The 15,363-nt window shown below is 42.8% G+C and overlaps 1 protein-coding gene across 2 annotated transcripts in view; it reads right to left on the bottom strand.

Moving 5' to 3' along the window:
- GAD2 (glutamate decarboxylase 2) overlaps positions 1-15,363 on the bottom strand; it is a 227,069-nt gene that overhangs the window by 34,921 nt on the left and 176,785 nt on the right. For both annotated transcript variants that reach the window (XM_063921647.1, XM_063921646.1), the window contains exons 9-11: positions 13,973-14,027; positions 11,654-11,770; positions 6,844-6,908 (exon numbers count right to left, since the gene is read on the bottom strand). In XM_063921647.1, the coding sequence (XP_063777717.1) occupies positions 6,844-6,908; positions 11,654-11,770; positions 13,973-14,027 (237 nt within the window). The remainder of the gene's footprint in view (positions 1-6,843; positions 6,909-11,653; positions 11,771-13,972; positions 14,028-15,363) is intronic.

The following is a 15,363-nucleotide window of genomic DNA, read 5'->3' as shown; positions in this document are numbered from 1 at the left end:
GGTTCTCCCCCCATCGATGGCAAAAGTTTTCTACATCGGCCATAAACCATCGATGATTTTGAATAATTGATGGTTTAAGGCCATCCCTAAGTCAAGGTGGATGGTAAAGTATGAAAAAGTAAAAAATAAAAAAACAAATTGTAAAAAACTCAGGTTGACCTTTTCGTGTATAGGCTTTTTTCTCATGTTGACCTTATACCATGTCGACTAATAGTGGTCGACCTATTGACTGCCAACCTAAGTACTGTACTATCGACCTACCATCTGCACAGTTACTTGAACATTTCTGCATTGCTCCCACCTCAGAATCAGCCCCAAAATGTTCTAAATGGATCCCAATAGTACAGGAAAGAGATCTGTGGTATCACAACAGGAATTGTTGGTCAGATACAGTGAACTACTAATAATGCGTCTCATGAATTCTAAATGTATTCACTGGTCCGTACTTTTATTAAATTGCATTGTTTAAATGAGTTGTTGCTTAGTAACATAGGCCCTCATTCCGAGTTGATCGCACGCTGCCGATTTTCGCAGCGCAGCGATCAGGTTACTACTGCACATGCGTATGCACCGCAATGCGCAGGCGCATAGTACGGGTACAAACAGCATTGTTGCTGTGCAATGCTTCTAGCGACGATTCCATCCGCACAGCCGTTAGCAAGGAGATTGACAGAAAGAGGGCGTTTATGGGTGTCAACTGACCGTTTTCTGGGAGTGGTAGGGAAAACGCAGGTGTGTCCAGGCATTTGCAGGGTGGGTGTCTGATGTCAATTCCGGCACCGGACAGGCTGAAGTGATCACAAGGGCTGAGTAAGTTCAGACCTACTCAGAAACTGCAAAAAACGTTTTCCTCCCGCTAGGCTGCACAGGCGTTCGCACACTTGCAAAGCGAAAATACTCTCCCCCGTGGGCAGCGACTATACATTTGCACGGATGCAAAAAGTAGCTAGCGAGTGATCAACTCGGAATGAGGGCCCTTATTCCCCTGCAAATCTAACTACAGTAGTCGTATTCAGGCCGTGATTCACACCATCTAATCCCTACTCTAGACTACTGTATTTTACCATATTAAGGAAACAGTCTTTATTTGAATTACTTTAAAGTAATGATGTCATTTTTGGAGGCAGACTAACCATAGGTCATTACTGTCTGTGTGTACTCTGTGTCTGAGCTGCATTTTGCTTTTTCAAAATAAGGGTGCAGGTCACAGTACACAGGAAATACTGTATAATGGCAAGCTTGACCAATCCAGTTGTTACTCATCAGTGATTGCCTCTGCTAATAATGTGGGCTCCTTGAGTGGCATCTTATTTCACCACTTACAGTATTTCAACAAAGAATATTTTATTTTACTGCATTCATACTTATTAGATATTTTTATTCATTTATATTTTCATTATTTTTTTTTCTAGATGTCTGTTCTTAATACTTTTTTTTATTTTGAACTAATAAGCAGATCAAATTGTGTCTATGAAGGATATGTACTAAGCAGTGATAAAAGTGGATAAATGAGCCAGTGGAGAAGTTACCCATGGCAACCAATCAGCATTGACATAACATTTATAATTTGCATACTATAAACATACAGATGGAGCCTCCCTTATTTTTTGCTGGCTTAGTCGTGATCACGGATACGCAGCATGCCTGGGCGCAAGGAGGCGTGCCTAGGCGTAGGGAGGCTCACAGGTCATTTGGCATTACCTTTGAATGTAATACCTGCGATCATCCATTGTCGCTTTTTAAAATCACCATTGCCCATGCGTGTGGTCTCCATTAAAATACAATACTGAACTACAGCGCAAGAATGACTTTACTGGAGTGTCTCATTGCACTACAGTATGCTACAGTATTTCAAATACAGTATATAGTACTGTATATAGTACAATATATACAGATGCAAATAGTACAGTATATACAGATGCAAATGAACGTGATAAAGCTACAGTATAGTCCATTGACGTTAGGGATATGTGAGTGTCCAAGTCCCGCAGACAAACCAACAAATAAAATGAGTAGTGTATACAATGCAAACAAACTTGTTACAGGTATGGTTCATCGATGTTAGGGATATGTGAGCGTCCAAATCCCGTAGCCATTATGGCATAATCAAAACCAATGGGAAGGGATCACTGCTTACATTTACACATGAGCTTATATATCTGTCATGAGGTGTCGTGTCCGAGTGGTGAAGTGTGCTGCTTCCCATGCTTAGAGTCCCGGGTTCGATTACCAAAGTGCGAATATATATTTATTTTGTCCTGACACTTTATTAATTTCTTTATTTTATCTCTTGTACTATAACTTCACTTTCAATAATAATATGCACACAATTTTTACATGAATCAAGGCGATGCTGTAGGAGCGTCTCATCCCATTACCTAAAATACACAGCGGCTATGGGGATAAGCTAGCTCTATGCACCGTACGGTACACATATAGTACTGTAGCAGGCCAGACTTGATTGACATGGCTGCCACCCATGACCTCACACCTCATGGAAGTCCTCAGCTATGGAGCCAGCGATGGCATCGGTTTTGCAAGAATCAGGGCAATGCTGATGGAGCGTCTCAATACCCTAGTTATATCACACAGGGGCAATAGGGATAAGCGAGCTCTATGCATATTACGATACACCAGACTTGATTGCATAGCAAGTTGACAAAATGGCTGTCGCCCATGACCCTGCACCTCATGGAAGCCCTCAGCTATGGAGCCAGTGACTGCATCAGTTTTGCAAGAATCAGGGCAATGCTGAAGGGGCATCTCAATACACTAGTTAAAATACACAGCGGCAATGAGGTCCCATATAATGAGCAATTAATAAAAATAGTGTATACAAACGCAAAAGAACGTGTTTAAGCTACAGTGTTGTCCATTGAAGTTAGGGATACAGTACAGTACAGTACAGTATGTGAAAAACCAATGGGAAGGGATCACTGCCTAAATTTACACATGTGGTTGTGTATCTGTCATGAGGTGCGCAAATACCTTTTTTATTTTCCTGACAGTTTATTAATTTTTTTCTATTATAATATACTGTACATTTAGTACCTTTAACTCAATAGAAATACTGTATGCACACAGGTTTTACATAAATCAGGGCAATGCTGCAGGTGCGTCTCATTACACTGTTTAAAATACACAGCGACTATGGGTGGGGATAAGCGAGTCCTGTCACCATAAGCTGTCTGCTGTACTGTTCAGTACATGCATTTGCATGTGGGATGCATTTGTGTGTTTGTAAAAAAAATCTGTACAGTATACAGTAGTACTGTAAGTGTAGTACAGTACTGTATTTTGAAATTATACACAGAATATAAGCATGTCACATACTGTACTGTATTATAGGATTTAGCAGGAACTGCCTGTGCGACCTACTGTAGTACAGTACATTTACTGTATATACCTCTAATATACATTTTCTGTGGAAAATAATGTAATAACTGTACATGGAGCATTTTTTTTACTGATCCATTTATTTATTTATTTATTTCTACTTCACAATGTACAGCAGGGATAGGGAACCTTCGGTTCTCCAGCTGTTGTTGAACTACACATACCAGCATGCCTTGCTACAGTTTTGCCATTTGGCCATGCTAAAACTGTTGCAGGGCATGCTGGGATGTTTAGTTCAACAACAGCTGGAGGACCGAAGGCTCCCCATCACTGATGTACAGTATTGACTTACTGTACAGTATAGTTACAGACCAACCTACAGTACACTCAAAAATGTTGTTTGCCATAAAAGAATATGTATAAAGTACCGTATTAAAGAAGCAACTTAAGAAAAATCACAAAGCATAGCTACTGTACTGTAAATTTCATAGTCTATGAGATTTCAAGCCATGCTGTACATGGCAGGATAAAGGAAATACTGCGTGTACAGTACAGTACTGTGTGGACAGATCTCTACTGTATGCATTAAATTCCAAGTGCAATTTACAGTAACCTTGTCCAAAATCTAACTGAAGACTAGATGGTCCAAGTGGTTCTTACGGTATCAAAATATATAGAAATCTGTGTTTCTTTGTATAGTACAGTACCTACTGTATTACTAATAAAATAGTTGCACCTCAGACTTCCAAGTATTAGCAACATTGAGATACTGTACAGTACAGTAAGAAGCTTGCTGGTACAGAGGTTGTGTTTTCTACCACAGGGGGGGACTGGGATGGGGTTGCTTAGAGGCAGGACTGCTTTGCACAAATACTGTACAGTAGCAGTCATACTGTACCTGTATTGACTGCCGCAAATCACTGTCCTTACAAATTCCTTGTTGTAACCCAGGCTGCAGTAAACATTCTGGGAGATTTGATTTACTGTACTGAATGATGCAGGCGATTAGGAGATAAGAATTGCAAATTGGAGACAACGCCTCATGGTAGATACACACGCTCATGTGTAAATGTAAGCAGTGATCCCTTCCTATTAGTTTTTATTTATGACGTAACGGCTATGGGACTTGGACGCTTATACTGTACAATACAGTATATCCCTAACGTCAATGGACCATAGTTTTAACATGTTCTTTAGCGGTGACTCTAACATGATTTGTGTCTGTATACATTATTTATATTAATCGCTCATTCTACGGGAATTATAAATTCACAGAACCCTAACATCATTAGAACCTTTGTTTTACATGTTTGCTTGCGTCTGTATACACTATTTTAATTGATTGATTTATTGGTTATTTTTTTGGGGTGAATGAATAATTTCTGCAGAACAGAGAATGAATAATTTCTACAGAACACGGGATTTATCCCCATAGCTGCTGTGCATTTTAGATAGCGGAATGAGATGCTCTTACAAAATTGCCCTGATTCATGTAGGACATGTGTGCATATTTCTATTGAATGTGAAGGTATATTACAATAGATTACAAAAAAGAAATTAATAAAGTGTCAGAAAACAAAAAAGGCATTTGTACTTTGGGAATCTCTGAGCATGGGGAGTGGTACACTTCACCACTCGGCCATGACGCCTCATGCAATATATGGGACAGTACAGTATCTTTAACGTCAATGAACTACAGTATTGCTTTAACACATTAGTTGCTACTGTATACACTATTTTTATTTATTGATTTGTCAATGTCAATGAACTACAGTATTGCTTTAACACATTAGTTGCATATGTATACACTATTGTTATATATTGCTTTGTCTACGGGACTTGGACTCTCACATACTGTCACACGGCAATGGACCAGTGTTTTAACATGTTCGTTGGGTCTGTATAAACTATTTTTTTTATTGACTCCGTCTGACCATTGGTCTGTGTGTACAGTATAAAATACAGTAACATTACAGTCATTACTGACCATTTGTCAGAGCTTGTAGATCAAACCGCCGATATTCGCTGTAAAGTACTGGATTAGTGGAGCATTAGCCACTGAGTGGTGAAGATGTGTATTGCATGCTGAGAATGTAGTCGTGCCTCAATGCGCCTGTCGGTGCATAAACTTAACAACCTAAGCTATCGCCTAGGTGCGACTAAACCTCCGTTTAGGTGGAGAAACGGCAAAGATGAGGGAGGCTCCATCTGTATACAGAGCAGCTGATTGGTTGCCATGCCACTGGCTCACATCTCCACTTTTATTACTGCTTAGTACATGTCCCCCTAAGTGACTTATTTACCATAGGGGAAAGCTGTGCAATGCACATAGCCCATAAGTCAGGGATGCCCAACTCATGGAGGATATAGGCCAGGGCACCTGGTTTGGCCTTTCAGAGCCAGTTAGGGAGGGCCACTAATTTATCTCACTACTGATCATCTGGCTGGCTCTCATCCCATTTTTCCTGTCCTCTTCCCCTCAATCCCTGCACTATCCTTTTCCTCCACTTTGCTTTTCCTCTGCTCTTGTCCTCTGCATAGGACCAGGGCCATCTAGAGTTCAGATGGGCCCATGTACTGGGTGGGGGGCATGATCAAATCTGTGAGATGTGGCCACACCCCCTTCTCCACAAAATGTAACAGCCAAGGGGAGGGAGCAGCAGCCAAGGGAAGGGAGTCACAGCTTGTGTTACTATAATGGATATGTGTGTAATAATATAGTGTGGGCATGTGTGAACATATTCATACCTTTTCCACCAAAAAAAAGCCAGCTGGAAATAGGAAGATACCACTACAATTTGATACTATCAGATAGCATTTGTATTTTGTGCTTTTCTTTATTGTATTAATGATTGTTTTGCTGTATTTTTCTCTTGGGCTAGTGATGACCCCAGCGTGCCGAAAACAGGATGGGGGGGGGGGGGGTCATGTCTCACTGGCACGGCGCTTCCCACAAGGCCATGCCACTTTTCACGAGACCAGACACCCTTTTCTTCAGACAAACATGTACTGTAAAAGTCCAGCTGAACTCTTCATTAAGTTGGGAGGTGTATTTTATGCCATTATAATATTCGCTAAATAAATATGAATGTTATGAATTAATTACCCATTTATACTATGAATATACTGTGGTTTTTGTTATTTTTTTTTACTAGCTATGGGGATTTGTACAGCCATGTTCTTCATGTGACCCTTGATCACTCTCCTAATAATGTGTGTCATTTACAGAACATGTCTCCACTATCCCCTACCTCCGCATTCACCCACTATTCTTTGCACAATTATTTCTGTTTCCCATCAAAGAGAGAACATGAAACTACGGTGGGGGGTGGCTAGAGGAAATGTCACTCTGCAGACTTTTCAAAAGCCCAGTGACATGAATGAGTTGCCACAGGAAATAAGACTGTCCTTGCTGTACCCACGTCAGTGGCTCATGCTGCACTTTTGTTGCTGCCGCCAGCTAATGTATGAAAATGTGCCTGACATTGGCAAAGAAAAGGTTCACACCTGTCAGCGCCGTTTAACTTCCATCTGTGCTTCTGCGACATCAGCAGTCCTCCTCCCCACGCTGCCTGCAAGAGGGAATAGCAAATTTGCTAAGGTAAAAATGATCCTTCTAAATAAAGGCTACATTGATTACACTCACAGCTGTGGGCATAGAAGCAGCTTTTATCCCAAGCCGCAATGTTTACAATAATGGCCTATACAGCGGCTATATACTGCCAATGTTTACAGTCTATCACAGCTGGAAGCTGCTTTTGTTGGACCTGTTTCACCATTCCTGAAATACCTGCAGCATCTTTTCAACAAGACTGACATTCTGCAAAAGAGACCATATGAAAGATGAAAGAAATAAAGCGAAGAGGTTGCCCTTAGCAACCAAACAATGTCTGGCTTTATAGGCCCTGCTGCATAAATGATAGATATAAGCTGTTTGGTTTCTGTGGTCAATTTCTCTACTTTTTCTTTCTTACAGGTTTGATACATCTATCCCCTGTGTTAAACTACTGAGGTGGACATGTATCAACAAGATAAAGTAGAGAGAGAGATGAAGTACCAACCTATCAGCTCCTGTCAGTTTATAGGCTGTGTGTGTAAAACAACAGAAGCTGATTTGTTGGTACTTTATGGCTGGGTACGCACCCGGCTGCTCAATGTGTCTGTGCTGATATCACAACTGGGCGGGCATTTTAATTTACCCACCCGATGGAGATGTCAGTCACCGGCGGACCCTGCAGTTAGAGCATGCGCAGTCGGCGGGTCTCCCGTACATAAAGCCAGATGTGCCAATATATCTGCAGATATAGATGTATCATTAGAAAGTGATAAAATAGAGAGTGAAAAAGTACCAGCCAATCAGCTCCTAACTGACATTTTTCAAACACAGCCTGTGACATGGAAGTTAGGAGCTGATTGGCTGGCACTTTTTCTTTCTCCATTTTATCACTCTCCAAGCGATGATGCATCTATCCCACTATGCATGTATCCCACTATGTATGTGTACAATGGGGGTAATTCCAAGTTGATCGCAGCAGGAATTTTGATAGCAGTTGGACAAAACCATGGCCCTCATTCCGAGTTGTTCGTTCGTTATTTTTCTTCGCATCGCAGCGATTTTCCGCAAACTGCGCATGCGCAATGCTCGCACTGCGCCTGCGCCAAGTCAATTTGCAAAGAAGTTTGGTATTTTACTCACGGCATAACGAAGAAATTTCTTCGTTCTGGTGATCGTAGTGTAATTGACAGGAAGTGGGTGTTTCTGGGCGGAAACTGGCCGTTTTATGGGAGTGTGTGAAAAAACGCTGCCGTTTCTGGGAAAAACGCGGGAGTGGCTGGAGAAACGGAGGAGTGTCTGGGCGAACGCTGGGTGTGTTTGTGACGTCAAACCAGGAACGAAAAGGACTGAACTGATCGCAGTGGCAGAGTAAGTATCGAGCTACTCGGAAACTGCAAAGAAATTTCCGATCGCTATTCTATTCGCTATTTTGCAAATCTTTCGTTCGCTAATCTGCAAAGCTAAGATTCACTCCCAGAGGGCGGCGGCTTAGCGTGTGCACTGCTGCGAAAAGCGGCTAGCGAGCGAACAACTCGGAATGAGGGCCCATGTGCACTGCAGAGGAGGCAGATTTAACATGTGCAGAGAGAGTTAGATTTGGGTGTGGTGTGTTCAATCTGCAATCTAATTTGCAGTGTAAAAATAAAGCAGCCAGTATTTACCCTGCACAGAAATAAAATAACCCACCCAAATCTAACTCTTTCTGCACGTTATATCTGCCTCCCCTGCAGTGCACATGGTTTTGCCCAACTGCTAAAAAATTTCCTGCTGCGATCAACTTGGAATTACCCCCAATGTCGTTCACAGATTGTGTACACACAAACAAATCCACAAATTATATATCGTTCATTTGCTAGAATGGACGTTATATTGTCTTGTGTGTTTCCAGCATACATCCAGCTTTGATAAAACTGCACCTGAATGTTTTAGTTACTAACGGGGAGATTTATCATAGCTCGGAAAGAGAGAAAGTATCAACCAATCAGCTCTTGGCATTTTTCATTTTTCAAACACGGCCAGTGACAATTTGAAGCGGATTGGTTAGTACATTATCACTCTCCAAACTTTGGTAAATCTCCTTTCTAACTCACGATGACAGATAACAGTATTTCTGTGCACCTCTATAAGGGTGTAGTATGTTATGCCGGCGGTCGGGCTCCCGGCGGCCAGCATATCGATGCCGGAATCCTGACCGCCGGCATACCGACAGCTGGGCGAGCACAAATGAGCCCCTCGTGAGCTCGCTGCACTTGCCACGCTGCGGGCAACACTATCTATTCTCCCTCCAGAGGGGTCGTGGACCCCCAAGAGGGAGAAAAGCTGTCGATATGCCGGCGGCCGGGATTCCGGTGCCGGTAGGCTGGTCGTCGGGAACCCAGCTGCCGGCAAACTGAAGACCACCCCTCTACAGGGCCGAAACTAGGTGTGTGCGGATGGGGCACCGCACATAGCGCTGCAGGGTAGGGGGCGCTGTTGGTGGCACTTGTCAATTATCTGTTTTAATTACTTTCACTTGCAGCTTCCGCCCTTTTTGAAGCCAAGTACCTCCTGACCACCACTGTCTCCTACCCTCACTCCATCTTCTTATATATACAGTATATAAAATGTGGGAAGGGGCATAATAGGATGGGCTTTCTCTCGGATCAATCTTGTCATGCCCCTTCCCCACAAGGCATGCACCTTATGTTCCTGTTGAAATAAATGATGGGGGGGGGGGGGGCGCGCCAATTTCCTCTCTGGCACAGGGCACCAAAAAGTCTAGTTATGGCTCTGCACCTCTATTTGCCTCCCACAGTACTGCATGGGCTGACAGGCTAGGGCGACTATTACAAATCATCGATGGTTTATGGCCAATGTCAAATAGTTTTGCCATCGAAGGAAGAGAACCAATAGTTCTCCACCATCGATGGTAGAGATACCACAATGTGACCCCCCGCCCCTTCTTGCTTAATGCTGGGTAAACCCCACCTCCAAGCTCTGATCAGATGGTGCCTTACTAATAGATAGCACAGGGATGACCATCGGTGGTTGAAACCATTGATGGATTACCTGTGAATGGTCCTATTTTTTAAAAATAAATTATTTATTTTCAATTACCTTTTCTCATAGCAGAAAATCAATACACATTTCATATAAAAACAGCGGTACATAGGAAAACATTAAAACAAACATGAACGATGCTATAAATCTAGTCAGTACTGTATGTGAATGGTTTTATACCATTAAGGTTAACCAATGATTAATTAACCGATGGCCATCTCTATGGCAGTCTGATGTAACACAGCAGCATCATTGATTTCCTCCAGGTCCCCACCTCTGATCTGTGTTCACAAACCACAAGCCTCCTTTCCTCCAGTAATTTACTGGTAAATCTTAGCATTCTTATATGTCACGTTCTATCATTAACTTTTATGACTAGGGGGACTATATTATTTCATATATGAAGTTGTAATATCATTTTAATATACTCAAGGGGTCCCTCTGAGCTTTGCCAAAGGGGGACCTGAATATTCCTTCTTCCCCTCACTGGGCCTTTTGCCTCTGAGGGGATGGGAAGAAGCGAGGCCCTTCTCCTTTGGGAGAGGGTCTGAAGACCGAAGCCTTTAGCAGTTTTGCACTACAAGGTTTGATGAGAGGTGGATGCAGAAGGATGGTTTTATATTTGTGCAGCATCAATGAGTTTTCAGAGTGTGTGTTGCTGTGAGAAACGCCTTTCTGTCTCTCCAGCTTGCACCCTTCTGTCACCATTGCAATATATGAAACATTGTAAAGAGATATATCAAGCCAATATATTTGTAGGAGGGCGCCAAACACCCTAGCACAGACCCTGTGTAAAGAGCATCACATTTAGACATTGTATTAAACGTCTATATATTCTGCTTTTAATTTTGTTCTCTTTCTTGCAGTCCTTACCAACAAGAAGCCAGTAAGCAATGATATATAGACAAGAGCCAGTGGCGTCGGAATGAGGGGGGGGGGGGGCAAGGGGGCAGCATGCCCCCCCAAATATGACAGGCGCAGACGCTGGTGAGGGGGAGCGCTTACCTCTGATACCTGCGGTGACTAATTTAAAATAAAAAAGTCTGTTGCCGCACAGCTGCAGCGTGCTATGCTGTGCGCTGTCCAAGCAGGCTCTTCACCGATGCATTACTGGGAGGAGGTGGGGTTGTTCCAGCAGGCTCAGCATGGCCACGCCTCCTCCTGCTAATGCATCAGTGAAGAGCAGGCTTGGACAGCGCACAGCATAGCACACTGTGGCTGTGCGGCAACAGACTTAAAAAAAAAACCCAAGTCACCGCAGGTATCGGAGGTAAGCGCTCCCTCGCACTGGGAGTGGGGATTGGGGGGAGCGCCAATAGGTATGTTTTTCTGCGCACCCCCAACCTCAAGACATTCTGGCGCCCCTGACAAGAGCATATGTGTGTATGCACACCAACTGTCCCAAATTGCTGCCCCTCCCATGGAAGTTGGAAGTAGAACCATGGTGAGCAGGTATAACCTGTACTCTCTTCCAAAAGTGTGTTTGAAGGGGGATATGAGGTAGCCTAGTTTCTGAGATTGTTGTGTGTAGCCATAACCCATAGTGACACGCAACTGTCCCCTGTCCAGTCCAGATCAGAGATTCTGCTGGTGTGCCTGATTAGATCTAGATAACTGTCACATCTCCCCTCAGTTTAAATAAATATCCACCGTATATTAATGTTATGTGTTATAAAGCTGAAACAATTCAAAGAAACTTAATTGAAACCAGTTAATACTCACATCAACATGCATCCAGATTTTATACTTTTTACAGATATCAGAAATCGCGACGAGAGGATCAAATGCACCGTAAACTGTAGTCCCTGCTGTAGCACTAACAAAAAATGGAACAAATCCCTGCAAAGACAGTATATAGTAGCTATTAACTTAAACGGAAAACAAAAAACAAAACATCATGTAGTAATAATAATAATAATAATAATAAATATTGTTATTGTTATTAAGGGTCCTCATACTCTTGGATTCTGAAATACTGAATCATATTACATACAGTAGGCATCTTTTCAGTATTAGAAATTGCAGATGCTAAGTAGCGCATTAGAATGAAGCAAAAGGTCCTTAATGCGATAATGTCATCTTAAATCAGAAGAGATAAATTTCCAAGCACAAAATTAGCTTAAAGCCCTTTGGGTTCTGCTAAATACTGGAATTCTGGATTCAAGAACAACAATAACCATTGTATTATAGTTTACTACAGGCATGTCCAAACTGCGGCCCTCCAGCTGTTGAGAAACTACACATCCCAGCATGCCCTGACACAGCTTTAGCATTCTCTGACAGCAAAACTATGTCAGGGCATGCTGGGATATGTAGTTTCACAACAGCTGGAGGGCCGCAGTTTGGACATGCCTGGTTTACTAGTTACCAGCTCGTCAAAATGACAACGTAACAGTAATGTCACTGCTGGCGGCTATGCATGTCCAATCGAAGCAACACCTGAATTGTACCGTCGGAGGCCATCTAGTGGCCGCCGGCGTGTAAAACATTTAAATTGCCCCCATAGAGGTGAGGAGTTAGCCTTTTATTATACAGGATTTGGGCACAGCAGAGATAAAACAAATGATAACAATATAGGATACATTGATAGCAATATACATGTAGGTTACATGATAGCAATATAGGATACATTGATAGCACTATAGCAGTGATTTTTAACCTTTTTTCTTACTTGCGGCACACCGAACAATATTTTAAAATTGCCAAGGCACACCACCAGTTCCCCACAGAAAAAAAAAACAACACACATATTGGCCCTCACAGTAAAAAAAAAAATCCACACATACATTGGCCTACACAGAAAAATCAATCACATTGCCCCCCACATAAATCATGTTGCTCACACATAAATCAATCACATTTCTCCCCACATAAATCCTATTGCTCCCCACATGAATTATTCACATTGTTCCCCCCATAAATCCATACATTATTATTTCCCCCACATAAATCCTATTGAAATCTTATTGTTCCCCACTGGAGAAATAAAATAACAAATATTAGCCCCTAGCGGTCAGCTGTCCTCCTCCCTGTCCCTCAGTGGTGGGGGTTGTTCATAGTGGAGTTCTGCAAATACTGAGCAGCGGGCAGTTGGGCAGGTGTGGATGTGGGTGTGCAAGGAAAGTTGTGTATGCAGGCGGGAACTGGAAGATGTGTATGCAAGCGGGTGGGCTGGCTGGGTGGCGAGACGCAGCGGCCGTGACTTATGATATCACACCTTCGCATTTTCAAGCCATAGGTCACGGCCGGAGCACGACTGATCCTCTAAGAAGAGCCCGGGCCAACAGTTCACTCTGAAGGTGCAGGAAGCTGCTCTGGCTCCGCGGCACACCTTGGTACTGGTTGCGGCATACTAGTGTGCCTCGGCACACTGTTTGAAAAAGCCTGCACTATAGGAACATAAAGGGCCTGACTGGTGGTTGACCATCTGTGGCTACAAAGCCCTTCCCTGGTGTACATCGGTGCATATGAAAGAGCAGGAGCTGAGACGCCCACTGACAGCACATGTAGATGTAGTAATACTGCATGGTGAATCTTTGGACGCCACTATTCGTCGCATCATCACACCTAGCAACAGCCCTGTTGCCTCTGAAGTGGATGATTGAGCATCTGTGTCTGCAACACTTCAGTGCTATGCCCACTCCCATAAGACACACCATCTGTTTAGCCACCTACCGGTCACTGCCCAGGATTAGCACTTTTCCAGGTCACTTCTATCACCGTGCGTATGAATCACAATAGCACATTTGTGCATATACCCTGCATGGGCATCGGTCAGTAGCAAAACATTCCTGAACATTGCGTGCAAATCTCAATCATGCCTGAAGTGAAACAAAAGACAAGGGGGCTTTTTCCTAGAGGCTTCGCTTTTCCTATAGAGCATAGATTCTTCATTGAAGATCAGACATCTGTTATTATACATGTAAAAGCAGTTAACTCCCTAATAAATCCTTGTGTGTCCAGAGATAGTTTATTAGTCCACCACATTTCCCTACAAACATGACTTCATTGAAACATTTACGAGAAAGGAATGGTTCCTACTTTCTGTTTGGCTTCAATGATTCTCCTTTCAAGATCTGATGATATCATTTTCCCCCTGTAATAAGAAGCATAAAAGTAAATATTTCCAATGCGGTCTTTAGTCTGTTCCAAATAATAACACAATATAATAACAGCGGATAACATGGCTCAGAATAATTGATGTCACATTGCTTTACATGTGCGTGTTTGAACTTCAAAGCATTTCTCAACCTTAGCACAGTGTAACAATAACAGAGTATAACAGATACCATACAGTAACTTCATGTACATCTTCAGTTACTAGCCTGTCTCTTACAGCACAGACAAATGATTTATTATGTAACTTCCATGTTTGTAGCAGTGGTCTGAATGTAAACCAAGAACCACAGCGGAGGCAGGAGGCAGCCATTTTCTGGGATGAACCAAGTTTTCACCTATCAGTTTACTAGAAATTACTGACACACTACTTCTAATCTATGGAATGCTTTCCTTCACTCTTCAGACTCGACCCCAATTTCCATTTCTTCAACCTCTTCCTTAAAATCTCCTTGTCACCCTCTGCCTGATCTGTTCTTTCTCCTCTGCATTCTTAACTCCTTCACATCCCCCCAATACTCACTGCCATTGCATTTCTAAATGTAAGCTAGTGCCAGCAGGTCCCTCCCTCCTCTTGTTTGCTCAGTCCCCTTAGGCTCAAACTCAGCCGATAGGTACACACTGTAACTATGCCAACACATGTAATTACATATAGATGTTAAGTTATTTTTATACTATGTTTACTCTGTGTTGTATCTGTACTTAATGTAGCAGAAATTTGAAGCACCTCATTAATAAATAACAACAGCAACAATAATAATAGTAATAATAATAATAATATAAGGGGGGTTGAGAGTTAAAAATGCCTCCACACTGTGGAACAGTTAACGATTGATTGAATGAATGAACATGAAAATGTGGCCAATCAATGGACTAGGAATCAGTATGTAACCCAGGGCTGCCATGAGAAACTGCCGGGCTCTTGTAACTAGGATGGCATGACCAAGCATGTGGGACATGTTTACATCAGATTCAGAATATTGTGTTCCATCTGCAGAAGCTGCACCTCTTGTGAATACCATCTTGGGAATACCAGGGACGCAGAGAGCAGAGCCAGGCCCAGGTACTTTGCCGCATGGCAGGTGGCGATACCCACTTAGGACAAAATGGATAAGAAAAGGAATTTTCCGTGAGCCCCACATTTGTCAAATGGAAGGGGGGGGGGGGATCAGGAGGTGCGATGAGTGTGTTTTACACTTTCCTTTTGCAAAGCAGTAGCTTCCCTGGCCCCACTGCAGCCTCAGCACATAGCAGCCTGGTCTGGGAAGACAAGCTGCTGGCACTAAGAGGTGAGAAGGGGCAGGGGTGGGGGCATG

Source organism: Pseudophryne corroboree, chromosome 5, assembly GCF_028390025.1.
Source record: "Pseudophryne corroboree isolate aPseCor3 chromosome 5, aPseCor3.hap2, whole genome shotgun sequence".
Classification (NCBI taxonomy): domain Eukaryota; kingdom Metazoa; phylum Chordata; class Amphibia; order Anura; family Myobatrachidae; genus Pseudophryne; species Pseudophryne corroboree.
This window is presented reverse-complemented; position numbering and strand designations above follow the sequence as displayed.